The 26888-nt window shown below is 47.3% G+C and overlaps 2 protein-coding genes across 2 annotated transcripts in view; one reads left to right on the forward strand and one right to left on the reverse strand.

Moving 5' to 3' along the window:
• LOC310862779 (RNA-binding protein 5-like) overlaps window positions 1-26888 on the forward strand; it is a 102562-nt gene that overhangs the window by 48425 nt on the left and 27249 nt on the right. The gene's annotated exons all lie outside the window — the stretch shown is intronic.
• emc3 (ER membrane protein complex subunit 3) lies at window positions 10133-17662 on the reverse strand. The gene is made up of 9 exons (XM_083770467.1): window positions 17430-17662; window positions 15232-15398; window positions 15075-15132; window positions 14806-14899; window positions 12844-12948; window positions 12382-12463; window positions 12161-12240; window positions 11387-11469; window positions 10133-11276 (listed from the first exon to the last, which is right to left on the reverse strand). The coding sequence occupies exons 2-9, from the start codon at window positions 15384-15386 to the stop codon at window positions 11148-11150; spliced, it is 786 nt and encodes a 261-aa protein (XP_083626593.1). The 5' UTR covers window positions 15387-15398; window positions 17430-17662; the 3' UTR covers window positions 10133-11147.

Genomic DNA, 26888 nt, shown 5'->3' on the forward strand with positions numbered 1-26888 from the left:
GTTGTTGTTTTTTTGTTTTTTTGACCAAAAGTTCTCAAACTTTTTGATGTCAAAGGTCATACATCCTGTTGTCACACGTTTTTTTGGGCCGAACAAATAATTAGAAGGAAGAAAAACAACAACAAAAAGGGAGTGTGACAGTACAGTGACAGTACAGTACAGTAGGCCTACAGTACAGTAGAGGGACCCCCTGGGGACCCCCACATGGTAACTCTGTCATTTCTCTACCGGTTCGGACGCTGGGCGGCTCGCCGAAACCGGGCCCGGCACCCTGGGCTCGATACTGTGGGTCTGGAAGTTCCGGGGGACCCCCACGAGAGAATTCTGTCATTTCTCGACCGTTTCGGACGCGGGGCAGTTCGCCGGAACCATGGCCGGAACCTACCGGGCCAGCACCCTGGGCGCGTTCCTGGGGGTCTGGATGTTCGGGTGACCCCCACACAGAACCGCTTATGACGCGGGTATGATGGAGTGGAGAGATCGCTGTGTGTCACCGGAGCGACCCGGGAGTACGAGGGAGGGGGTTCAGACGGGAGTGTATCAGTGTCCCACAAGTCCGTGCAGCAGATTCTGCGGGGCTGGAGGCATTTGAATCGGAGAAGGAATCATCAGAGGATGAAAGAAGTAATTTGGAGGATCCAAGAGCTAATGGAAATACAAAGAAAAGAAAGAAAGGTGGAGATTCAGAGAGTGACGAAGATATCGGAAGATATGTGGTCGGGATGAGTTCGGACACACAAACCGACGGGCTTTTTAGTGAGCCTCAAGCGGTGGGAAAGTTTGTGGAGAGAAAGGTTGGCAGCATGAAGTCTGTGAGGATTACTAGGAGTGGCTTGGTGGTGATTGAGTGCAGGAACCGAGACCAAGCAGAGAAAGCAATAGGAATCATGTACTATAAGGATCACTCAGTGAATACTTTTTACCTGAGAGGAAAGGAAACGAGGGGAGTAATCAGTGGCGTGCCACTATCGATGAAGCCGGAGGATATGGAGATTGAAGGAGTTATTGCGGCTCGCAGGATGACACGATTCAGGGAGGGGAAACGGGAGGACAGCTCGTCAATGTGTCTTACATTTCAGGGTGATGTTTTGCCAGAGCGGGTATATGTTGAGTACACTAGCTTCCGTGTTAGGCCTTTTGAAAGAGCACCACTCAGATGCTATTGCTGCCAAGAGTATGGGCACGTAGCATCTGTGTGTAGGGGAAAGAAAAGATGTGGGAGGTGTGGAAAAGAGAACTGTAAAGGAGAGTGTGAAGAGAAAGAACAGGCAAAGTGCATGCACTGTGGAGGAGAGCATTATGCTGGGTCAGAGAAGTGTGCGAGGAAAGTGAAGGAGGTTAAGATACACAAGATGAAGGCAGAAATGAAAGAAATGTCTTATGTAGAGGTGGTAAAGAGAGTGGAGATGGAGAAGCACAATGAAAAGAGGGAAACAGAAAAAGAGGGAAGGGAAAATGGACATGGCATCTGTATATGTATGGATAAGACCCGGTTCCTGGCTTTGATAGCTATGGTGATAAACTGTGCTGTCGAAATCACAAGGAAGTCGGAAAGAATAAAGATGGTGCTGGAAGCAGCCAGAAGATTCTTGGGTGTGGTGGATGTTACTGGGGAAGATCTGGACGGTGTGCTGAGAGAGGATTTCTCGGCACAACCATCTCAGGCCTTAGGGTCTGGGATGTAGGGAATGGACAGAAACTGGTGGTTACGAACGTAACCCAGGTTATTTAAATAAAACTAGCGAAGCAACTCGCTTAAGGGAGATTGCGCCCTCTGGCGTGATCACAGAAGCATTACATCATACACTCACAAACAATGTAATTGGTTGGGTATGACCACATGGGCGCCTGACCCCTCCCTCTCTCACAGGTATCAGGCGCGTCCTACCATGTTGTCGCCATTCCAAGATAACATTGAAACTTCTCATGAGGCATGCTCACAAGAAGGGCGTTTTTGCGAGTTGCTTCGCTAGTTTTATTTAAATAACCTGGGTTACGTTCGTAACCACCAGTTATTATTAAATTAAAACAGCGCTCAGCAACTCGCTTAAGGGAGACATAATGCACTCCCTTCTTGTTATCACAAAGTCCAGACCCAGAGTCGTAAGGGTCCAGACCCACTGTTTGCAAGGTATATGAGAGTAGAAGATCTACCTCTCACATCAAAAAACCTCCTGACGGTCATCAACACGTCAAAGGTCATCGGAGTGTCAACACATCCCTCCAGGTTCTGACAGTCCATCATAGTTCCATAGAACGAGATTATCAGCACATCCCCTTGCCTACGGCGAGAGGGAGAGAGGAAAAACTGAACCTAGAGCCTGAGGAAACAAGGGACTCTTGTTCCTACTAAGAAGCTACACTCAAGACCGCACGCGCCACTGGCGCTGCTGTCACATCCAGTCTGTAAAAGGTCGCAAAAGTTGAAGAGGACCCCCAACTTGCTGCGGTACACACATCCTGAATGGAAACCCCCTTACAAAGGGCCCAGGATGTCGCCATGCCACGAGTAGAATGCGCCCTCACCCTCAGTGGAGGCTGCAGCCCTTTACTCGAGTACGACCGCTCTATAGCTTCCACTATCCATTGTGAAATCCTCACTTTGGATACAGCCTTTCCCAAAGATCTGGGGCCCCAGGAGACAAACAGTTGTGTCGTCTTCCTGTCAGTCGCTGTCCTATCCATATAGACTCTCAGAGCCCTTACCGGGCACAGAGTATGTCTCCTCTCATCCTCCACAGAGGCAAAAGGAGGCGGACAGAATTCCACCAAGTCCACTGGCACGCGATCGGCCAGTTGGTTCTTGGGCACGAATGCAGGGTTCGTCCGGAGGACCACCCTCGTCCTATTATCAGAGAACCGAGCACACTCCTCGCTCACCGAGAAAGCGTGGATGTCACTGACCCTCTTAGCAGTCACCAGTGCCAACAGCAGTGCCGTCTTTAAAGACAGGAACTGCAGTCCCACTGTCTCCAACGGTTCAAAAGGTGGCCTGGACAGGGAGTCCAACACCAGAGCCAAATCCCACGTAGGGACCACTGACTTAGGTACTTGAAGGAGGCGGGAAGCCCCAGTCATGAACCTACGCACTAAAGGGTGTTTCCAGGCGGTGTCATTGTCAAAACCGACGTGGCAGGCCGAAATGGCCGCCAAGTACACTTTTATAGTGCTGAAAGCCAATCCCTTGTCCATCAAGCTCTGGAGAAAAGTCAAAATGACTCTTACCGACGCCTGAAAAGGGACCGCCCGTTCCCGTAAACACCACTCCTCAAATGCGCGCCACTTCCCATCATAGGCTGTCCTAGTTGACTGGGCTCTAGCGCTCTGAATAGTGTCGATAACACTCTGAGGAAGGCCCTCGGCATCGAGATTCATCCGCTCACGGGCCAGACCCACAGGTCTAGGTCCTCTGGTCGGGGATGAAATATCTCTCCTCCCGCCTGCGTCAGGAGATCCCTGCGTAGCGGAAGCTGCCACGGGTGGTCGTATAGTAGAGGAGTAATCTCTGACCTCCACGAGCCCCATGCTGGCGCCACCAGAATCACCGACAGACCCTCGGTCCTCACCCTCTCCAGGAGGGGAGGGATCAGTGACAGAGGGGGGAAAGCATACAGCCGTCCCCTGGGCCAATCGTGTGACAGAGCATCCAGGCCCAGAGGCGGCGTGCCTGCTATGGAGAAGAACAGCGGACACTTCGCGTTCCCCTCCGAGGCAAAAAGGTCCACCCGTGGCAGACCGAACCTGTCCCAGATCTGAGCAGCTACTGCGTCGTGCAGGGACCACTCTGCGTAGTGGTACCCGCCCCTGGACAGAAGGTCCGCCCCCAGGTTCTGAACCCCCGGGACATGGGAGGCTCTGACCGACCTCAGTCGTTTGTGACACCATAGCGTCAGCCGATGAGCCAGTGCATGCAGCGTGTCGGACCGAAGTCCGCCCTGCTTGTTTATGTAGCACATGGTCGTTGTGTTGTCTGTCCTCACCAGGACATGACACCCTCTGATCAGCGGTTCGAGGTGTCGTAGGGCCAGAAAAACCGCCATCAGCTCCAAATAGTTTATGTGCGCCGCCTTCTGACTGGCGTGCCACACCCCCCTGGCAGCTCTGCCTTCGTGGGTGGCCCCCCAGCCCATCAGGCTGGCGTCCGTGGTGATTATCTTCCTCGAGACTACTAGACCCATGGTCACGCCCTCGGAAAGAAAACACCTGTCTTTCCACCGTAGTAGAGCCAAAGTACATTCTCGTTGTACTATGACTGAACGATGTTGATGGTGCTCCGGTATCCTCAGTGACCGCATCCATCTCTGAAAGGGTCTCATGTATAACCTGCCTAGCCGTATAACGGTTAAGGCCGCCGCCATGAGACCAGCCATCCTTTTGCACGTCCGGAACGGGACCCTGCGTCCCACTCGGAACAGTGAAGCACACGCCATGACTGAGTTCACTCTCTCCTCTGACAGGCGAGCTGTGAACGATACCGAGTTCAGTGTCATGCCTATGAAGTCTATAGACCTCGTCGGCATTAATACGCTCTTCTCGTAATTTATGTTGAAACCCAATGAAATAAGGTGACTCACCACCCATTCGGTGTGTAGTTCCGCCTGTTGTTGTGAGTCCGACATGGTGACCCAGTCGTCTATGTAACATGCAATGCGGATCCCCCGCTGTCTCAGGGGGGCAATTGCTGCTTGCGTGCATTTCACGAAAACCCTGGGACTCAGGGACATTCCAAAAGGTAGGACTAGGTATTCGTAAACCCGTCCCTCGTACCCGAAACGCAGGAACTTCCTGTGTGGTGGGTAGATTGGAATGTGGAAATAAGCGTCCTTGAGGTCTATACTGGTGTAATAGTCTCCCTGACGCATCATGCGCAACAGCGCCGCATTTGTCAACATCTTGAAACGGAATCTCTTGAGGTATTTGTTTAGAGCACGTAAGTCCAGTATAGGACGCATGCCCCCCCCTTTCTTTTTCACCAGAAAATACCTCGAGTAGAATCCGTTCATGCTCTGGTCCGGCGTCACTTCTTGAATAGCTCTTTTGTCCAATAAGGAGAGTATTTCCTCCCGTAGGATGACGGCTGCCTGCCCATTCGCTTGAGAGAAAATTATTTTCTCGAACGTGGGAGGCTCCGCGGAGAATTGCAGTTTGTAGCCTTTCAAAATGGTCTTTAGGACCCAGGGGTGTGCTCTGCATTCTTCCCATTTTGGAAAGCACCGAGCAAGCGGGCTCAGCGTCACTGTACCGCTTTGTGGTAGAGTGGCGCCCTCCAACGGCCGGGCGGGGTTTTTCCCTAGCTTCCCTCGATCGGAGAACGTCCGTGGAAGGTTGCTGCCCTCTACTGGGCTGAGGCCAGCGACAAGGCCCAAAGGCCTTGCTACTGAAGCCTCGGGATAAATTTTGCCGTGGCGGCCCCGTCGAACAGCAACAAGGCCCAAAGGCCTTGCTACTGAAGCCTCGGGATAAATTTTGGCGTGGTGGCCCCGTCGAACAGCAACAAGGCTCGAAAGCCTTGTCGCCGAGACTATGCTTTGTTCTACTGTCGCGGGACGCTTTAGCGTACAACCGTGCAGTAGACTCATACCCTTCATGTTCTGGCAATGATACAACATTTTTCGTTTCACACAAATCTTTATTGTATTTACGGGAGCAGGAGGGAATACAGTATTCTGCATAGTTACCCTTGGAACATTTGCAACAACAACACTGTGGAAAAGTGCATGACACGCGACATTTTTCGCTAAAACGTCCTGTTCTGTCAACCTTCTCTTTTTTCTCTCCGGCGGCGTGAAGCCCGTGGCTACTCCGCAGAGTCCCGTGCCCAGAACGTGGGGTAGATGGGAGACATCGTCCGTTGTCCCCCGGAGGCGCCGCTGATTGTTATTTACGCTGCTGGCTGTTGCCAGCCTGCTTATTGCCTCCTCCGCGGCGCTGCTGCCCGGCGCCCGGTGAGGCCGACGGCTTTCTGAAGCCCTTGTCCTTCTTGTTGGGCCTGTGGCGACCCGCTGATGTAGAGGGGGCCCTTCCCGCCTCGGGGGCCTTGAAGACGGGTCTGGACTCACGATCGTATGACCTCTTCTTGTCGCGGTCGTAAGTCCGGCCAGCAGGCGATTTGAAAGGCGGCTTCTTGGGCTCCGTAGGGAGGTAGGCGTCGAGCGCCTCGTCCTTGGTCTTATCCGTCTCCAGGCGGGCCGTCAGGTTGGCCATGGTCCCCGAGAACAGGTTGTCCTGGACCAGCGGCTGATCCAGAATAACGTTCCTCTCTGCTGTGGTGAGCTGCGGAGAATAGTTGAGCCAACGGAACCTTTCTAGGATGACGATGCCAGCCATGGCCTGGCCAGTCAGACCAACGTTGTACTTAGTGAGGCGCATGATTTCTTTATGAATGCGTCTCAGCTCTGCCATGTTGTCCGGTGTCGGAGCGTCTCCTACTTTCTTCAGAATGTAGGTGGCCGATCCCTGGAGTAGGGATATTGCGTTCATGGCCTTGGCCGTCTTGGTCAGGGACTTGTATGTCTTCTTAGCGACAGCGGACATGTCCTTGTCGATGGGGAGGACAAATGTAGGGTCCTCCTTTTGAGACGCTATTTTCCCGCGGAGGAGATGTCTAGCCACTCTTTTATCCATCGGCGGCACGGCCTCCAAACCGGCGTCTTTCATTCCTGCGCAGTCCAGGTCTCTTTTATGTTCGGGGGGGAAAGTGAAAGAGCTGGGGGCTTGCCAGGATAGCCCGAGTATGCGATCGAAGCCTTTGGCTAGCGGGAGCAGCTGTCTCTGGCGAGGTTTTTCTTCCTCGTCGTTGAGTTCGTCCCACAATGTGCCGTCCTCCGCCACTTGTGGGGCTTCCTCAGCAGGCCATTTCAGCTTGCACCTCACCGTGGCTTTTTTGAAAACCTCCATGAGACTGGAGGCGTCCATGGCTAGTGGCGCACTCGGGGGTTGTGCTTCGGTGGGGGCCGTAGCCTCGGCTCGTGGCTTAGCCGCGGTGTCAGTCGGAGGTGCGGTGTTAGTTTTAGCTGCGGAGCGCCCCTCCATTCCGGCCAGGAGGGTAGCTCTGAGCCGCTTCTCTTCCCGAGACGCGGCCTCCGCCGCCTCCTCGTCACCGTCGGAGTCAGAGGATCCCGTGTCAGACCCCGAGCAGTCGGATCTGTTACACGTGGAGCCTGAACTCTCGCCGTCGTCCTCGCCCTCCTCCTCCTCTCCCATGGACTCCCCTGCGTCGTGAGCGGCGTCGGGTTGTCTCCTCTTCGGCTTTGGCGGGCCCTCCGAGGGCCTCGCTCGCTGGCGGGGGGGGGAGTGGTCGAGGTCCGCTGCTCCATCGTCGGGGACTGCGGCCGAGGCTTCAGTGCTTGCTCGACCGGTTCCCTCGGCGGTAGGAGGGTCAGCGTAGTCACTTTCAGAGTAGCGGGAAGGGGAGCGAGCGTGCCTCTCACGCTCCTTTGCGAGCCCCTCCATGTCCCGCACGTGGTCGCGAAGCCAGGCCTCACTGCGTGACGTGAAGCAGGCTTCAGCCCTGACTAGCCTACGGGCTAACCGGGGCTTGGGGATGTCGGTGCAGATAGAGCATTGCCCAGGATTGTGGACGGCGTCCACGGCATGCTCTAAACCGAGGCACTTCACGCATTCCTCGTGTGCGTCCTCCCCAGACATCCATCTCGGACAGTTCTCACAGTGCTTCTGTGGAACCGGGGCCGCGGCGTCGGATTTAGCCTTCCGTCGACGACGCCGGGACGCCGATTTGGATGCAGGAACAGCATCAGACATGGCTCTTCGCAGGCCGCTGCCGTTGCTGGGCTATCAAATGGCAACGTTCCCCGTCTCCAAGTGATAGTAGTAGAACTAATTCGAGCAATTTCCCAAAGCCACGAAATTAGTGTAGTAGTAGTAGTAGTTCGTTTTCGTAAACCGCAAAGTAGAAGCTGTTCTCAGTGTTGTTTGTGGTGCCAAGATCCCCTCTTGTCCGGTAAACGTTACTTAAGAAAGCTCTAGACTTTGTAGCATGCTCCTTCTCACGTGAGAAGATTCAATAGAATGGCGACAACATGGTAGGACGCGCCTGATACCTGTGAGAGAGGGAGGGGTCAGGCGCCCATGTGGTCATACCCAACCAATTACATTGTTTGTGAGTGTATGATGTAATGCTTCTGTGATCACGCCAGAGGGCGCAATCTCCCTTAAGCGAGTTGCTGAGCGCTGTTTTAATTTAATAATAACTGAAGGGGAGCTAGTTGGGGGTTTGATTTATTAAATTTTATTTTCGATACAAAGTTTACACACAATTCCAGTTGGTGGTGGTAATGCACCTTTATAGGCATGCCAACCGCCATTAAACCCGAAAGAAGAAGAAGACCCCCACACAGAGTTGCACCACTCACTTCACACAGGTGTGATTTTGTGTTGTGTGATGCATGTGTTGCTCAACAAGTCTTTTCTAGTTTTGGAAAAAGTACTTTAAATGTTTTACTTAAAGGACAACTTTGTTTTTTCCCAACCAAGGGTCATGTTTTAGGTTAGTAAAAGATGAGTGTTAATTTCTTTCGATTTGCTGCTTTCTTTCGTTTTAGCAATTTTTGACAGGGGGGTGGGGGCATTCGAACAAGTGGCTTTTATGTATTTTTAACAAAAATGTATGGTGATTTCTTTGTTTATACTATAGTCCTATAGACCCCATGAAATTACATCTGTCCACAAAAGATCACATGATCTATTGAATGTGAAGAGGGAGGTACTAGGGGGCTGCCATACAGCGCAGGCACACCTATAGGATTCCATGCACGGCCAACAGCCGCTGTCTGCCGGCGCCTCTGTGTGGTTTGTAGACAGCTGGTGGATGGAAATGAAGCTCCACCCACGCAGCAGAATGCCACTGGGGCAAGCTTTTCCGGGAATCTGGTCGACGCGGCAATCTGCCACATGAGTGGAGCTTAATTTCCATCCACCAACTGTCTAAAAACCTGGAAGAGACGCTGGCAGACAGCGGCTTTTGTCCGCGGCCCGCGCATGGAATCCTAGGTGTGCTTTGCATCCATACTTTGTGTCATAGGCTTAATCATCATCAATTTGTCACGTCCTCCTCCTCCGCCTCCTCTGTGACCCCTTTTCCACCGGTTGGTTCCCAATGTGAACCGGTTCAGTTCTTTTTGGTTTTTAGTCCATGAGCCAGAGCTCCAAAATTGGTGGGAAAACTATACCTTATATTAAATTGTTTATAGGATCAATACAAGTAAATTATACATGATAACCCTTCCACAGTAGTAGCTTTATCCTATTTTCGATTATTTAGCATATTTTCCTATTTGCATATTTAAAAATGTTAAATTTGTAATACTATAAATCATTGACTTTGTGTAAGTACTCAATTGGGGAAAATGTCATGGTGACAATAATCTAATATAGGTATAGTTTTGCTCCACTCAATTCATGATTAACGTTTCAATTTTGGTGCTCTGGCTCATGGACTAAAAACCAAAAAGAACTGAACCGGTTCCCATTGGGCACCAACCGGTGGAAAAGGGGCCTGTGTGTGTGTGTGTGTGTGTGTGTGTGTGTGTGTGAGAGACTCTGTACACACACACACACACACACACACATATACATACAGTGTATAAAAATCCATGTACCGGTAATATACACAGATATGCATCTATGTACATAGATCTGGTCTGGCTGTAAAATCCAATGGCACTCTCTAGTGGCACCTATTGTAAACACCTGTTGGCTTGTAAAAAACTGTGGAGTTGACTTATGCCCACTTTAGGTTATACAACACAGACACCATGCAGCGCATATAGTTCATACTTCCTATAGTTTATGCATAGCAATCAACAGAACTGCAATGCTTGTCAATACATAATACACATACTGTGCACTAGACTAGCCCATAGCTGTGACCTCCACCGTAGATCCACAGCAAGACAGGGGGGGTTCACAAACAAACAAAAGTTTGTTTTGCAAGAAAAAGAAACATGTATTGTTATACGTATACATCACCGTTGTTTCCCCCTCCTGTAATGTCTGTGCTAAACCGGGGTTCCTTTTTATTCATGTTTTAAAGAAAAAGGTTGATCACAAAAAACAAATGTTGCTTTAAGTTGCAGCTAAAATGTATTATCAAGCACACCGAAGCACTGAAAGGAACGTCCTATTGCACACAGCAATGTATGGTTCTTATGGTTCCCGAGACAAAGGGCAGGATTATCCACATAAGGCATCGCATGAGTGCCCTGGGGCACCAGCCAAATACGGGACATGAAAACGATGAAGACAATATGACTACTAGACCTTGACTTTTAAAACATTTGGAATATGTTCTATATATAAAGAGTTTCTGAGTTCCACCCAGTCAGATGAAGATATGAATAATCATGTGAACGAAGGTGCACTGAAATTAAAGGTAAAACAGTATTATGTAGTCAAACAAGACTTTATACAAAACACAGGGAATAGTTACAAAATAAACTGTCTAAATAAATATTTCAAAAACACAATAACTGTAACAACTACACATTTTCCTTTGCCAGAACCCAGCAAGTTTTAAGTACAGGTCCATCAGTCAATCGGGTGACATGAAGCAGCTGCTCTGTTTATGAACTGACACGGGACTGATGGAAGGATTGTGGAAGTGCAATGAAATAATCATCACTTTCATAAACACAGCTATGTAAAATGACAGTAATTGTATCTTGTTTTTTTTACAAGACATCTGAATACAACGGTAATAACCCATAAAAGAGCATGAGTTAAAATAGAAAACACTAGTTCACATACTGTATAGCTCATCACCTAATGGCATGTTAATAGTAACGGTAGCATATAAATACAAGCTATTGATAATGCATTCCAACAAGCAAAAAATATGTCTTTCATTTTGTTTTACTTTTCCATGATACTTTTGTCAAATTGTCAAAGTTATGCCTTCTAACTTGTTATGTCTCCTAATAGACAACAGAACCAGTGTATATAGTTTAGCTGAAATTTCATTGCAAGCAGACCTGACCTGATGCTTAAACGCGAGGACGATTGTATGAGTGAGTGTAAACTTTGCATATCGTGAAAGGATTAGCCTCATTTCTACACAATTCGTCTCAAAAAGAGACCCCACCTTGCAATGAACCACAATCAAACCGAAGGCTCATATTAGTCACAGTCTATCAGAACATGCCAGTTGGCAAATCCTTGCTAAACATTCCGTCAAAGTCCAGTTCCCTGCTCATCAACTCCTCTTCAACACTATCCAGAGCCCACTGGTGGTCAGTTAGTTCCAGCGCCTCCCACTCAGCCTAAAATGACAAAACATTAAGAAAGAAATCAATAAAAGAAAGATATTTTTTAACTACCGGTAAATCCTTGTTGCTTACCCTAAAACCTAAAGATAAAATATACGTTATACCTTGAAGGCTTTATTTGTATCTGCAGGCATTGCCATGGCTGCACCACTCATCTGCTCCTGCATGATCCGGGACTGGTCAGCACCTGTGGGCGGGGAATTATGTCAACCAACAGTTTTCTGGGTTGTTTCAGTGGTTTTCAAACATTTTCATGTCAAGGACCCTCAAAAATATATGTAATTGGCCGCTGACCCCCATCTGAAAATATGTAGTTCCAGGGACCCCCCCCCCCCCCCCCCCCCCCCCGAAGCAAAGATTTGAGTTAAAAACGTTCGCTTTGAAAGAATATATATTCAAAGATTTGCGGCATATTTTCACAATTTTTCAAAAATAGCAGACCTACAAGTTCATAGCGTGGCACTCGGTGCCGCGTTATGAGCTTGTAGATCTGCAATTTTTCAATAGCTAAAGTATAACATAATGCTTAAAACACCAAAAGAGGTTCCCGCCCAAAATTGGGTAATTACCTTGGAATTATAAATCAGTGGTGTTCTGAGGTTTGCCGGTCACAGTATAATAACATTAGCATTACATGTTCCTTTTCAGACCGAACAATGTCAATATTAATTAAAGAAGAAAAATGTATTTCCACAAAACCATGAATAACAACACTTAAAACAGCAAGCACTGTATGTAATCAGTTTAGAATGCATCAAAATAGGCATGCATGTCATTGCGCACAGGACGACGGTACGGCACCATTAGCTTTAACTGTGCCCATGTTACTATACACCCAAGGGGACAAAAAAACATGATGGAAATTAGATAAGAATTACCATTATCTTGTCCAAGGATTAATGAATACATGCTCCGCAGTCCAAAGACATTCAAGAAATACCACGATGCCGAGCTTACCCTAGAACAATGCACACACAATACAATACCAAATAAGTATGTAGGTCATTACATTGTGTGTGCGTGCGTGCGTGCGTGCGTGTGTGTGTGTATACAGTAGATAGACAGACAGATAGCCATTAGATAACGTGTTATTTTTTACCAAGACGCATCCAGGGAGAGCAGTTCTATTCCTTGTTGCAACATGGGCTTGAAGCGTAGAGTGAGAGGGAAGGGAACTTTGGCTGTGTAGAACAAAGAAAATGCGATCAGCTTGACACACATTGCAATTTGATACATTGCATACCTCAACAGTATAAAAAACATAATTGGTATTGGTACATTCTATACAGATTTGTTAGGAATGTACTGACATTTTGCATTCACCAACTACTGCACTGTTCTGAAGTATTACAAACCACCTCTGTTGAATTTACAAATTAACTTAATTATAAAATTAACGTTCTAATGTGCTACAGTAAAACAATTTGGTTTCCCCCTCATAGGAATCATTTGGTCATATTCAAGCAGCAGTCCAAACTAGTTGATGACATTTATAGAGGTATAAGTGAATAATAATAATAATAATAATAACAATAAAAGTATATGTATACAAGGACATTACTTGTTACAAATCCTGAAAAGGTCCAATTGATCCAGCCTCCAATAAGGATCATAGGGAGCACATTGGTCACATTGCCTTTCATCATGTCTGTCAGCATACTGGGATCTGTGTAAATAAATGGTAAACAGTGCATTTATATAGTGCTTTTATCCAAAGCTCTTTACATACCGTAGGCACACGTTCATACACCAATGGTGGAGGAAACCATGCAAGGCACCAACCTGCACATCGGGAGCAATTAGGCGTTCAGCATCTTGCTCAAGGAGGACACTTGGACACTAACTCTGGGTGAGCCCGGGATCAAACTCATGAACCTCATGGCTTTATGCACTTTAATGCTAGCATCCCTATTCTGGGGGTAACATTCGTAGAAAATAACAAATATACCAACTCAACAACAGTGTGTTGTGTGAGCCTGTAGATCAGCAGTTTTTTGCCTCAAGTGTTGTTTTTCTTTTTTCTTTTTTAAAGCCGGCGGTTAAAACAAAACTATGAGAGGCAAACGAGTTGAAACCATTGCAGAAATCCAACGGGAGCCGGATTGAGGAAACCGTCGTGTGCACGTCTTTACTATCAATTGAAACAATTCCCTGGAGTTCTGAAGCTGTGACCTGATGGATGAAGCTGTAACAAAGTCGTTTACACTAGAGTTTATCATGGAGAATACTGGACAACTCACCCGGTGAGTTCACCAGGTGAGTTGCCGGTGCTTGCACGTTTTTCCAACCGGAATTTTCACCAGTGAGGGGGATAACTTTGTAATATGCTATTGGCTGTTGCCTGTTTGTATTCTTTTTGGAAAAATATAAAAAGATACTCCTGTGGAAAGGCTATATTATTTATATTTATTTACTTATATTGACCCTATAAACAATTTAGTATTATTTAGTATTATGTAAGGTTTTGCCCACTCAAATGGTACCTCGTCAGATAATCCCCACATATCCTACAACAACTTCTGTGAACAGACTTCACTGTAGTAGCTTTTCATAAATTATATTTCTACTTGTCTGCTGTCTGCTGTCATGAAAGTTTATAGTTAGAGAAATTCAAAGTCCAGCCGTCTGCTGTCCAGCCTCTCCCACCCCTCAATGGGGAAAATTCTGGGAGGAAAACAGAAACGGGGTGAGTTGTCTTGTTACCATCATGGATAGTCCAAGACTTCCTAATAAGCGGGCCGGACAAAGACGTCATGTGGGCAAAGAGGCATCTGGACAGTATCACAGATGTTGCATGCCACGTTCAGAATGCTGCCGAGTCAGTTCTTGTTCCAGACATTTAGATTGTTAAACCAGGTTATCATGAGTCAGATAACACACACACACACACACACATGAAATCTGCTGCGCTTCCTTAACCAACACAACCGCCGTTTCAAATGTCAACTGTCCCATTTATGCTGACATAGTATACAGTATGTCAGACTCAGCAGTATAGTTATTGGATGATCAGAAGAGTAATCTTTATTGTCACATCACCGATTTACGGGTGTAACGAAGTGGTGACTGACATTTTTTGCGTGTGTGCTGTGTAGCAGCAGGTGATGTATATCATTATAAAGTAGGCTATATGATATAAATGTATATCTAAATGCAAGTGTGTGTGTGTGTGTGTGTGTGTGTGACGTGTGTGTGTGTGTGTGTGTGTGTGTGTGTGTGCGTGTGTGTGTCTTGCGCAGAACTCGAGGGCCTTCTGACCGACCGACTTCAAACACATAGTCACAACAAAAGTCAAGCACACTGGTTAGAACTGCTAATGCATCTGGGATACTAGGGTGGGTAAGACAGGTCTGGTTCCACACTGTTAGGAGAAATGTTTTAGCTTGACACTCAGCCTGAATTTTCAGTTTGTTTCACTTAATTATTCATGTATTAGTTTTAATTGGCGTGACTAGCGATTCAGAGCTGGAGCCAGGCTATAAGAAATGTTTGAGTTTTTCATGATAACCAGAAAGAATATTACCTGTCATTGGAGAGGGAGGGACGACATTTCTTTTGGTCTTCTTGAAGAATCCATCTTCTTGATTATTGAAGTAGAACTTCCTCATCAAGAAAGACTAAAATGGAAAGACATAAAATAACAAAGTAATAAATACAGTAACAAAAATGAATATAACATAAGAAATCCAGTTCTTGACTTCACTGTACAGGACTTACTGTATATTTGAAATACTTGGAGAAAATAAATTTAAATGAAGTGCAATGTAATTTGAATTCATCCAGAAAAATTACCTGTTTGGGAATGTATTTCCCATTTTCTCTGAGAATTCTGCTCCTGATCAGCACCTGGCTGGATATTGAAATAAATAAATAAATGTGTTTTTAAGACATTGTGATCTCTCCAGTACTACGTAATTTGCATGTTGTACATTGTAGTCGATTAGCATACCTGTCAGACACCTGTTCTAATGTCAACTTCTTGTCACTTTGAAGAAGAATGGACACATAATGCCGAATGACCCCAACAAGGAATGTAATAAAGACAATGGGCAGCACCACCCAGAGTCGAATATTGGAGTCCAGCAGAAGCTCCGGCTCAGCCATAACTTGTCAGACCTAACAATGAAAGTAGAAAAAAACAATGTGAGAGGTCTGCACTCTGCATGAGAGAAAGAAAGAATGAACGAGATTAATCCACCCACACATACACTGTAAATACAAACTCTGTAGCCTGTGTGCGTTTGTCAGAGTAAATATGTAGATTTGATTCTGATCATTTGTTTTTATTGATTTCTCCCTCTCTTCCCTTTCTCTTATGGAAATGACAAAATCGATGGAGCTTGCACAAAAACGATTTTCACCCACTGAAAAATACTACTAGAAAGGACTGTTATTCAAAGCCTAGGATTAGGACCAGCCACAGTCGTGTCCGATTAGAACTTAAACCGGGATGTCTTTAACTCGTGTGGTTCAGAAGATGGTCTAAGGAAGCTAGTAGAGGTAAGGCCCAGATACCTTGGGGTATGTGCTTGTGTATGAGTGGTGTACGGTACAGAGGTATCTGGGTTGTATGGCCAGATACCCTAGTCCATATCTGGGTTGAGGTGTTCCTCTACTGTCTGAAAGTACAGTCTTGAAGAGGTCTGTGTCCTGTCCTGTCCAGCGTCCAATGTCCAGTGTCCTGTGCTGAGAAGAAGTTGGAGATTCCTCAGTGCGTTGGTTGGAATCTGTTAGATTAGGGGAGGTTTGCCCCTTTTATACTAACGTCATCCTGGTGATGTCAGAGTGATGTGTCGTCATCTCTAATGGTACGTTCAGACAGTGACAGCCGGAATGTAGACGGCACCCGGGTGAGCAGTATGGGTTAGTGCCCCAGCCTGTGTCCTCCGTGAGGAGGAAGCCCCAGAAACCCTCGGTGAGGCCTTTAGGAGGGCCATTCAAGCCGAAAGCGGAGCCTGTAGCATCACCTTCTTGCTCGTCTGGTCCTGGGCCTGGTGAGAGCAGGAGTGGACCTGGTGAGACGTAGGAGGGGCCCCGACAGGAGTCAACCCACAGAGCCTAGTCCTTCCATGTGCCAGAAGCGTACCTCCCAGCCCTGGCAGAGTAGTTCTGGAGTAGTTCCAACAGATTGTGTGGCCATGGTCTTTCCCCAATGGGATTGATCGAGGGTAGTTACTGGGACGCAAATCGGGACTTGATCACCCCGGATACGTCCCAGTTGCATCCATGCAATGTTTTTTGTTATAGATAAACGTGAAAGCCTTCGTAACACCAACTGTTTTACATATGTAAACCTGGCTGTGATGTGACAATAATAATTCTGATTCTTGCCTAGCAATCTCTGATCAGAAATCTAATATTGAGTAAATAATAACTATTCATTCATAACTTATACAGAGTAATGATTAAGAGTTTGGGCCCAAAACTAGGTGTATGAGTGAGTGTGGAGGGAGCATAGATTAGCTAGCTATATGTATGTTCCCTCAGTGTGTTCCCTAAACTGAGGGAACAGCCCATGACAATCCCATGGTATTACCCAAGTAGTTCGCCTGTTTTCTGAGCTTATTAATTTATTGATCGCCGTTAATGGATATAAGTTATAAGGTTATAACGGAATCAATGTGTTGTTACAGTACTGTATAAGGCTGAACACACGGCGATGTCGTTCGTAGAAATAGAAGGATGGGCTCTCTCGGTTAGCTATAGCTAGTTGGCTACCAGGATGTTTCTCACTTCACCCTGTAACCATTGGTAACCACTTAAAACGCCTAATTTCTGTGCAGTAATAGAGTATGTAAAACAATGGAACGGGGTGCAATTATGCTGTTCCAAAGTGACAATTACTGTTTCAATATGACTTGTTTACAAGATCAAATATCAGACAGCAAATTATCACATTTCTTGTCATGTTGGTAAAATTAGCACATATATATAACATTGTTCTGCACATAGAAAGCGTTGTTTCTTCCAAGCATTGGGATGAATAAAGGCTGCATGGTTAGCATTAATTGCACACCAAAAAAAATGTATTTTTCATTGTTTGCAGCAGCAGGCTAATCATAGTTAGCCAACATGGGCTAGCTTGCTTTGCTTCATTGGCATTATTGTGTGTTGCAGGTTGATCGTTGAGTCAGTCTCGTCTCTTACCACACACAGGATTCTGGAAGCGTTGAGGACCAATTTCTTCCTTTTTAATCTCCGTGGTGTAGCAGGCAGCAGAATGTGGAGATATTAATAATACTATCAGCAGCAGTGTGTAATGAACGGCTAAAAGGCTATATGGACCAGATGGTATTAGCAGCTACAGCCATTGTGATCATGGTGATGAAGCTAGCCTGTACTGTAGTGTAGGGGGGCATAGAGTTATAATGGTAGGGGGGGAGGAGGAAAGGAATGATGATGAGGGAAGCACATTTTCTGACGGTTCTCCAGCGGCAGCGTCTAGTGAGCTAATCTAGTGAGCTAATTTAAGACTTCCGGTGGACGATCTCTTCAAAATAAGAGTACCCTCTAGAGTATTGAAAAAAAGTTTAATTTGCACATTAAAACTACAAATTAAGCATTTAAATGATGCTATATGATGCTATAAGACACACATTATGTTTCTGTGTAAGAATAAGTAATTAAATCCTTATAATAATAATAATAAAGTTATCTAAATGGATAAATGCTATTCACTGGAGTGCATGGACTTTATAAAGTGGACACTGGACAAAAGACGGCTCCGCAAGGCAACTATCTGGACATACCCACGCGTTCGGGGAGATGTCCTATACCACACCCCACTCTCCGCTAAGCGGGAGAGGTGTAAAATTCACAGTAGCAGACCTTCTACTGGGGTCAAGGCTGACAAAAAGTACCGTTTCCGGACCCAGAATGGACACTGGACAAAAGACGGCTCCGCGAGGCAACTATCTGGACATACCCACGCGTTCGGGGAGATGTCCTGTACCACACCCCACTCTCCGCTAAGCGGGAGAGGTGTAAAATTCACAGCAGCAGACCTTCTACTGTGGTCAACGCTGAAAAAAGTACCGTTTCCGGACCCAGAATGGACACTGGACAAAGAGGCCTCCGCGAGGCAACTATCTGGACATACCCACACGTTCGGGGAGATGTCCTCTACCACACCACACTCTCCGCTAAGCGGGAGAGGTGTAAAATTCACAGCAGCAGACCTTCTACTGGGGTCAATGCTGACAAAAAGTACCGTTTCCGGACCCAGAATGGACACTGGACAAAGAGGCCTCCGCAAGGCAACTATCTGGACATACCCACGCGTTCGGGGAGATGTCCTATACCACACCCCACTCTCCGCTAAGCGGGAGAGGTGTAAAATTCACAGTAGCAGACCTTCTACTGGGGTCAAGGCTGACAAAAAGTACCGTTTCCGGACCCAGAATGGACACTGGACAAAAGACGGCTCCGCGAGGCAACTATCTGGACATACCCACGCGTTCGGGGAGATGTCCTGTACCACACCCCACTCTCCGCTAAGCGGGAGAGGTGTAAAATTCACAGCAGCAGACCTTCTACTGTGGTCAACGCTGAAAAAAGTACCGTTTCCGGACCCAGAATGGACACTGGACAAAGAGGCCTCCGCGAGGCAACTATCTGGACATACCCACACGTTCGGGGAGATGTCCTCTACCACACCACACTCTCCGCTAAGCGGGAGAGGTGTAAAATTCACAGCAGCAGACCTTCTACTGGGGTCAATGCTGACAAAAAGTACCGTTTCCGGACCCAGAATGGACACTGGACAAAGAGGCCTCCGCGAGGCAACTATCTGGACATACCCACACGTTCGGGGAGATGTCCTCTACCACACCACACTCTCCGCTAAGCGGGAGAGGTGTAAAATTCACAGCAGCAGACCTTCTACTGGGGTCAAGGCTGACAAAAAGTACCGTTTCCGGACCCAGAATGGACACTGGACAAAAGACGGCTCCGCGAGGCAACTATCTGGACATACCCACGCGTTCGGGGAGATGTCCTGTACCACACCCCACTCTCCGCTAAGCGGGAGAGGTGTAAAATTCACAGCAGCAGACCTTCTACTGGGGTCAATGCTGACAAAAAGTACCGTTTCCGGACCCAGAATGGACACTGGACAAAGAGGCCTCCGCGAGGCAACTATCTGGACATACCCACACGTTCGGGGAGATGTCCTCTACCACACCACACTCTCCGCTAAGCGGGAGAGGTGTAAAATTCACAGCAGCAGACCTTCTACTGGGGTCAAGGCTGACAAAAAGTACCGTTTCCGGACCCAGAATGGACACTGGACAAAAGACGGCTCCGCGAGGCAACTATCTGGACATACCCACGCGTTCGGGGAGATGTCCTGTACCACACCCCACTCTCCGCTAAGCGGGAGAGGTGTAAAATTCACAGCAGCAGACCTTCTACTGTGGTCAACGCTGAAAAAAGTACAGTTTCCGGACCCAGAATGGACACTGGACAAAGAGGCCTCCGCGAGGCAACTATCTGGACATACCCACGCGTTCGGGGAGATGTCCTCTACCACACCACACTCTCTGCTAAGCGGGAGAGGTGTAAAATTCACAGCAGCAGACCTTATACTGGGGTCAATGCTGACAAAAAGTACCGTTTCCGGACCCAGAATGGACACTGGACAAAGAGGCCTCCGCGAGGCAACTATCTGGACATACCCACGTGTTCGGGGAGATGTCCTCTACCACACCCCACTCTCCGCTAAGAGAGAGAGGTGTAAAATTCACAGCAGCAGACCTTCTACTGGGGTCAACGCTCAAAAAAGTGCTGTGCCTTGGGGCATTGACATGAAATCACTTTCTCTACGCAAGCTAAGTCAGGTCAAGGAGTTACCTCTAGCTTTGGAATGGGTGTCACTTGTGTGCGTTGATTGCATCTGTCTGTGCATTTATGCATTTGTTTGTCCTGACGAAACTTGATTATTTCTCGACTGTTTATTTTCTCGTATGACACGACATAGAAACTACTTGTGACTACTGTCTTTGTGTGCTGTCGAGCGGATGTTCTTTGCATCAGCTCAAAGGTATAGCCTGCTGTGTCATTCGATTCATTTGTCCAGATATGCCATTTATGATCTTTAAGGATGTACAATGACGCATATGGTGGCCTGTCGAAAAATACACACATACTGGTCAAAGCATACTCATTTTGGTGGTACAGACAGGATAAATTGAACGTTTTTGGATTTTTTGTGCCAGCTCTTAACAGGAGAAGTAAGGTCTGTGGGCTGTTAATTACTTCATATGTTGATAAGCTCTTTTCCTGCTGACATGTTTCACATTGTTCAGATTGAGCAGGTAATATTTGTGCAATAGTGTCTAAGATGCCTTTTTGTGACACGTCAAGTGGCTGCACTATGAATTGTGACATGTTCTTTGTAGATGGTAAGGCCTTGTCACCACATTGAGTACAACTATACAGACTAAGACTTTTCAGGCAAAGCAGGTCATCTCCAAGGAAAGGAGACCGAAGTGTGTATTCTACAAAGCTGTTTAATATGGTGCATACTTCTGTCCTAGAACATTTCTGAGACACTAATGACACTGATGTGTTGGCTAGATTGAATTTCTCAAGTTTCCGTCTAAATGTTGAGTCCTGCGCTGCTGCTTCTTCAAGCCGTGTGTGACATTTTTTGATAGCAGATGTCTGTTGTAGAAATGTTAGAATTGGTAATGGTATAGCTTCACACATATTGTCATTTAGACTTTCATTGCATAAAACCACATCATCATCATCTTCTTCCAAATTGTCCTCCGTTATTGTTCTGTTAATTGCTTTCAACTGTCCAGGCACAGAATGTACAGATGTCTGTATGTTTTGCTTGAACAACTGTGTGGACACCACACATACTCAACCAAACTACTAGTTTGTGTATAAAATCTAATGGGTCATTGTGCATTCCTAAGGCCAAGTAAGATGCTATTCACTAGTTGTTGAGTGACACCACAGATTGTTTTGCAATCAAATGTGTGACCTGGATTTTGAAAAAACGCTTGAATGAGAGCTGCTAAATTCCCCGGCATAGATGACAACTGAACCATCGAAGTAGGTGTCAATGGTTTCAATTTATCTTGTACTACTTGTAGATGCAGTATACCCACGCGTTCGGGGAGATGTCCTGTACCACACCCCACTCTCCGCTAAGTGGGAGAGGTGTAAAATTCACGGCAGCAGACCTTCTACTGAGGTCAACGCTCAAAAAAGTGCTGTGCCTTGGGGCATTGACAATTATTTAATTAACAAATTAAATAACCTTATTTTATTCTGAAGGCAACCGGATGTCTTAAATTAGCTAGCTCTCAGACAGGAAGTTCTAAATTAGCTCATAAGACGGAGCCAAATATCTGTCTGAGAGTGGAGCCTGCCTGGCAAATGACATGGGGGGTCCTTTTTGTGGGCTTGGCCGAAAGTGGGCGTTACCAAAAGGTGGGCGTGGCCATGGCCGCCAGAAGTCTGTCAGATTTTGACAGCTTCAAATTAGTGTTAAACATAATATAACCCAATTGACTCCAGTCCTCTCTGTTTAATATATCTATAATGAAACTATATAAACTATGCATATACCATGAAGTGCTATGACTACTAGCTCTGGTCCATAGCTCTAATGCGTTTCATTTAGAGCTATGTTACTCTAAACTTCCCCGCTCGCATGAATGCAGACCAGCCTCTACTCTTTGGCGTAAATAAAAAGAACGTTTTTGCTACACATAAAAACAAAGGCGAGTTGTGTCATTAGAAAGCCTACTTTGGTAATTGGTTCTAGTTCTAGTGAACAGAAATAATAAATAAATAGACTTGGTAACCTAACTGTAGGGAGTGCAAACACATTAAAGAACCTGGGGGTTATCTATGAAAAGGCAACACAATGAGCAGAAAATAAAAATGAACCATGTAAATACAACAAATTGAGCAGAGCACTGCAGGGAGTTGAACCCCATTCCGGTAAACCAGAAGTACCACAACCAGTGCCTTGGTTTTTGTTTTGTTTTACGAGGTCCATTCGTTGAAATGTAAATTTTGCATTGCAACGGTAAAGTAATTTCACAATTGACATTGTAGGCAATAATTAATAACGGTATGGCACCAGGCCAAAGCCATGGGGATAGAGTATGTTTTGCACTCTGAGTGAGTGTGTGTGTGTGTGTGTGTCCGTCAGTTTGTTAACAGCTAATCTCCAGCACCATTAACCCGGTCGATGCCAAATTTTGCACACACACTCCCTGGATGCCAACGATGAACCTCTGTCCCAAATTTTCCAGAACGGCCTGTATAGCACCACACATTTTTGTATGCCCTCCGAGACTATGGACTATAGCCTTTCGCTTTTCCGCGATTTAACCTTTTTTCAAATCGTGAACAATGATGAAGAATCGCGCACTATAGCATGCCACTTAATGACCTTGGGGTCATCAAGGTCATTGATATTGATCAATAACCTTGAGCAGTATAAATGACCTTCAATAAGACTAGTAAATGACCTTGACCAGTATAAATGACCTTGACAAGTACAAATGACCTTGACCAGTATAAATGACCGTGACCAGTATATGACTGACCAGTATAAATTACCTTCATGAGACTAGTAAATGACCTTGACCAGTATAAATGACCTTTAGAAGACTAGTAAATGATCTTCACCAGTATAAATGACCTTTAGAAGACTAGTAAATGATCTTCACCAGTATAAATGACCTTGACCAGTATGCGGTCCGTGACCATGGACTATAGCCTTTTGCTTTTCCTTGATTTTCACCTTTAAAAAATCCTCAACAATGATGAAGAATCGCACACTATAGCGTGCCGCTCAATGACCTGAGACCATGGACCAATGAATGAAATACAACACATTGAGCAGGGCACTGCAGGGAGTTGAACCCCGTTCCGGTAAACCAGAAGTCCGACACCAGTGCCTTAGTTTTTGTGTTGTTGTTCATTTAAAGGTCCAGGTGTGCATACGCATGTGCCCCTGTGTGTGTAGGTGCATGTGTGCATGTGTGTGCACGCTTCAATGACCACTGTTGGACCCAATGGCGATCAAGGACCTCAGGGAGCCACCCATAATTCACAACGGTCACAGCGAACTCTGTTGCATCACAACTGGTGGCCAACAGTCGTAACCAACACCGCCACGACCCACAGGAGAATACCATCGCACAGTGGTATCAGACCAACCACAATCAGCCAGCCCTCAAACCAAACCCTTCGACCTAGAAGAACTCAAAACTGCAATGGGAAAGTTGAAACCCGGAAAAGCAGCAGGGATTGATGACATACTGGCAGAAATTATACAGCACCTGGAACCTAACGCAAAGACCTGGCTCGTGGGGATGCTGAACACATGCATGGCACAGAAAACCATCCCTTCTGTCTGGAGAAAAGCCAAAGTGGTTGCAATCCCCAAACCTGGCAAAGACCCATCATCCTCAAAGAGCTACCGACCCATTTCCCTCCTCTGCATCACCTACAAGAGAGGCTGCTACTCCAACGCCTCATACCACTCATAGACACCAAGCTGACTAAAGACCAAGCTGGTTTCCGTCCCGTCCTGTGCTGGACAGAGCTCAACCTCACCCAACACATTGAGGATGGGTTTGAGGGAAAACAAATAACTGGAGCAGCAACTGGAGGGCGAAGCAAGCACGCAGGCAGCTTGTGCCTGCCTGCGTGCCTGCCTGCCTTCCTCATGTGGAAGCTGCATAGTTGAGTTTGTGTGTGTGTTTCTTTTTCTGTCTTTCTTTCTTAGGACGAAGATCAAGGTAGACGCCGTTGGAAGGCTCAACACAAGCCGATGCCCCTAGAGATCCATCCCAAAGCTTCCCTCAGGGAGTCCAGCAAGCCAGCTAGCCAGCAAGCCCGCCCAGTCAGCCAACGCAGCCAGCCAGCTCCGCCAGTCAGCCAGTGTAGAAAGTCAGGCTGCCAAGCCAGCGCAGATCAGCCCTTGCAGTCAACCATTGTAGCCATACCAGCCTTGCTCAGTCAGCTCAGCCAGGCCTCTCTCGAGGCCTGGCTCTCTGTCTGCCTGGCCCGGTCTGCCCCGCCCTGCCTTGCAGCAACAGAACCAGCCTTGCTGGCAAGCCAGCCAGCTCAGAATACGAGCTCAGCAAGCCAGCGCAGCTGGCAAGCACGCAGTTAGTCTAAACCAGTTTCAGACTGGCAGGCCAAGGCAGACAGACAGGAAGACCGAGGCGCCTAGGCAGGCAGACAGGCCAGGAAGGCAACAAAGTGCAGGCAGGGGGACTGTCCGGCCTAAGGCTGCGCTGCAAGGGTTGGAGCCTGGCCAGCTCCTGCTGGTCTAGACTGAGTGGCTGTGGCTGCACAGTAAGGCTGCGGTAACCTAGTCTGGGCTTGCTGCTGCACTGGCTTGCTCAGCTCGCATTCTGAGCTGGCTGGCTTTCCAGAAAGGCTGGTTCTGTTGCTGCAAGGCAGGGCAGGGCAGACCGGGCCAGGCAGACAGAGAGCCAGGCCTCAAGAGAGGCCTGGCTGAGCTGACTGAGCAAGGCTGGTATGGCTGCAATGGCTGACTGCAAGGGCTGATATGCTCTGGCTTGGCAGCCTGACTTTCTACACTGGCTGACTGGCGGAGCTGACTGGCTGCGTTGGCTGACTGGGCAGGCTTGCTGGCTAGCTGGCTTGCTGTGCTCCCTGAGGGAAGCTTTTGGATGGATCTCTAGGGGCATCGGCTAGTGTTGAGCCTTCCTATGGCGTCTACCTTGATCTCCGTCCTAAGAAAGAAAGACAGAAAAAGAAAGACACACAAACCCAACTATGCAGCTTCCACCTGAGGAACCGAGACGCGAGAAAAGAACTGAGCGTCACTTGGGATGGTCACAAACTCTCCAACCATACCCACCCCATGTATCTTGGAGTTACACTGGACAGGACACTCTTCTTCAAAAAAACACCTGGAGAACACAAAAGCCACGGTCAAAACCCACAATAACATCCTGTGAAAACTAGTGAACTCCCAAGTGGGGCGCAGACCCACAAACAATCCGTGCAACTGCCATGGCCCTGTCTTTCTCTACAGCAGAGTATTCCTGCTCAAGCTGGAGCCGATCACGTCACACCAAATTGGTCGACACAGCCCTAAATGACACCTGTCGCATCATCACGGGATGGGTCAAGAAAACACCTGTCCCGTCCGTGCCTTTATGCGCTAGCCGGCACCTCCCCCCGCACATCAGACGACTGTGTAACGCTCAAGATGAATGGAAAACACAGGAGATAGACAGTGAAGTCTGGAATGAAATGATAGAGAACACCTCACACACACAGTTTCCTTTCGTGGCTGTTTACATTCGAGGGTCGCCGGTCCTCTCAAACGGAACAGTTTAACGTCATGCCCAGGACGAAAAGATATAGAGAACACCATAATGACAAATGACAAATAACAGCAGGAAGGCATGGGCCACAATCCACCGTCTTGGCAAAGACCACACCACCCATAATTCACAACGGTCACAGCAAATTCTGTTGCATCACAACTAGTGTAGGTATTGGATGGAGCCCGCACACCACAGGTATAAGAAAGACGTGATGCAGAGGAGGGAAATGGGTCGGTAGCTCTTCGGGGATAATGGGTCTTTGCCAGGTTTAGGGATTGCAACCACTTTGGCCTTTTTCCAGACAGAAGGGGTGGTTTTCTGTGCTGTGCATGTGTTCAGCATCCCCACAAGCCAGGGCCTTGAGTTAGGTCCCAGGTGCTGTATCATTTCTGCCAGTAGGTCATCAATCCCTGCTGCTTTTCCGGGTTTCAACTTTCCCATTGCAGTTTCAAGTTCTTCTAGGTCGAAGGGTTTGGTTTGAGTGATGGCTGATTATGGTTGGTCTGATACCACTGTGCGATGGTATTCTATGTGGGTCGGTGGCGGTGTTGGTTACAACTGTTGGCCACCAGTTGTGACCAAGACCGCCACCAACCCACAGGAGAATACCATCGCACAGTGGTATCAGACCAACCACAATCAGCCAGCCTTCAAACCAAACCCTTCGACCTAGAAGAACGTGAAACTGCAATGGGAAAGTTGAAACCCGGAAAAGCAGCAGGGATTGATGACCTACTAGCAGAAATGATACAGCACCTGGGACCTAACGGAAAGACCTGGCTTGTGGGGATGCTGAACACATGCATAGCACAGAAAACCATCCCTTCTGTCTGGAAAAAGGCCAAAGTGGTTGCAATCCCTAAACCTGGCAAAGACCCATTATCCCCAAAGAGCTACCGACCCATTTCCCTCCTCTGCATCACCTACAAGCCTATCCCGTCACACCAAATTGGTCGACACAGCCCTAAATGACACCTGTGGCATCATCATAGGATGCATCAAGACAACACCTGACCCTGTCCCAACACCTGTTTACATTCGAGGGTCGCCGGTCCTCTCGAACGGAACAGTTTAACGTCATGCCCAGGACGAAAAGATATAGAGAACACCAACATGACAAATAACAGCAGGAAGGCATGGGCCACAATCCACCGTCTTGGCAAAGACCACACCACCCATAATTCACAACGGTCACAGCAAACTCTATTGCATCACAACTGGTGTAGTTATTGGATGGAGCCCGCACACCACCAAAAAAAAGAAA

Source organism: Protomyctophum parallelum (assembly GCF_964188405.1).
Source record: "Protomyctophum parallelum genome assembly, chromosome: 8".
Lineage (NCBI taxonomy): Eukaryota > Metazoa > Chordata > Actinopteri > Myctophiformes > Myctophidae > Protomyctophum > Protomyctophum parallelum.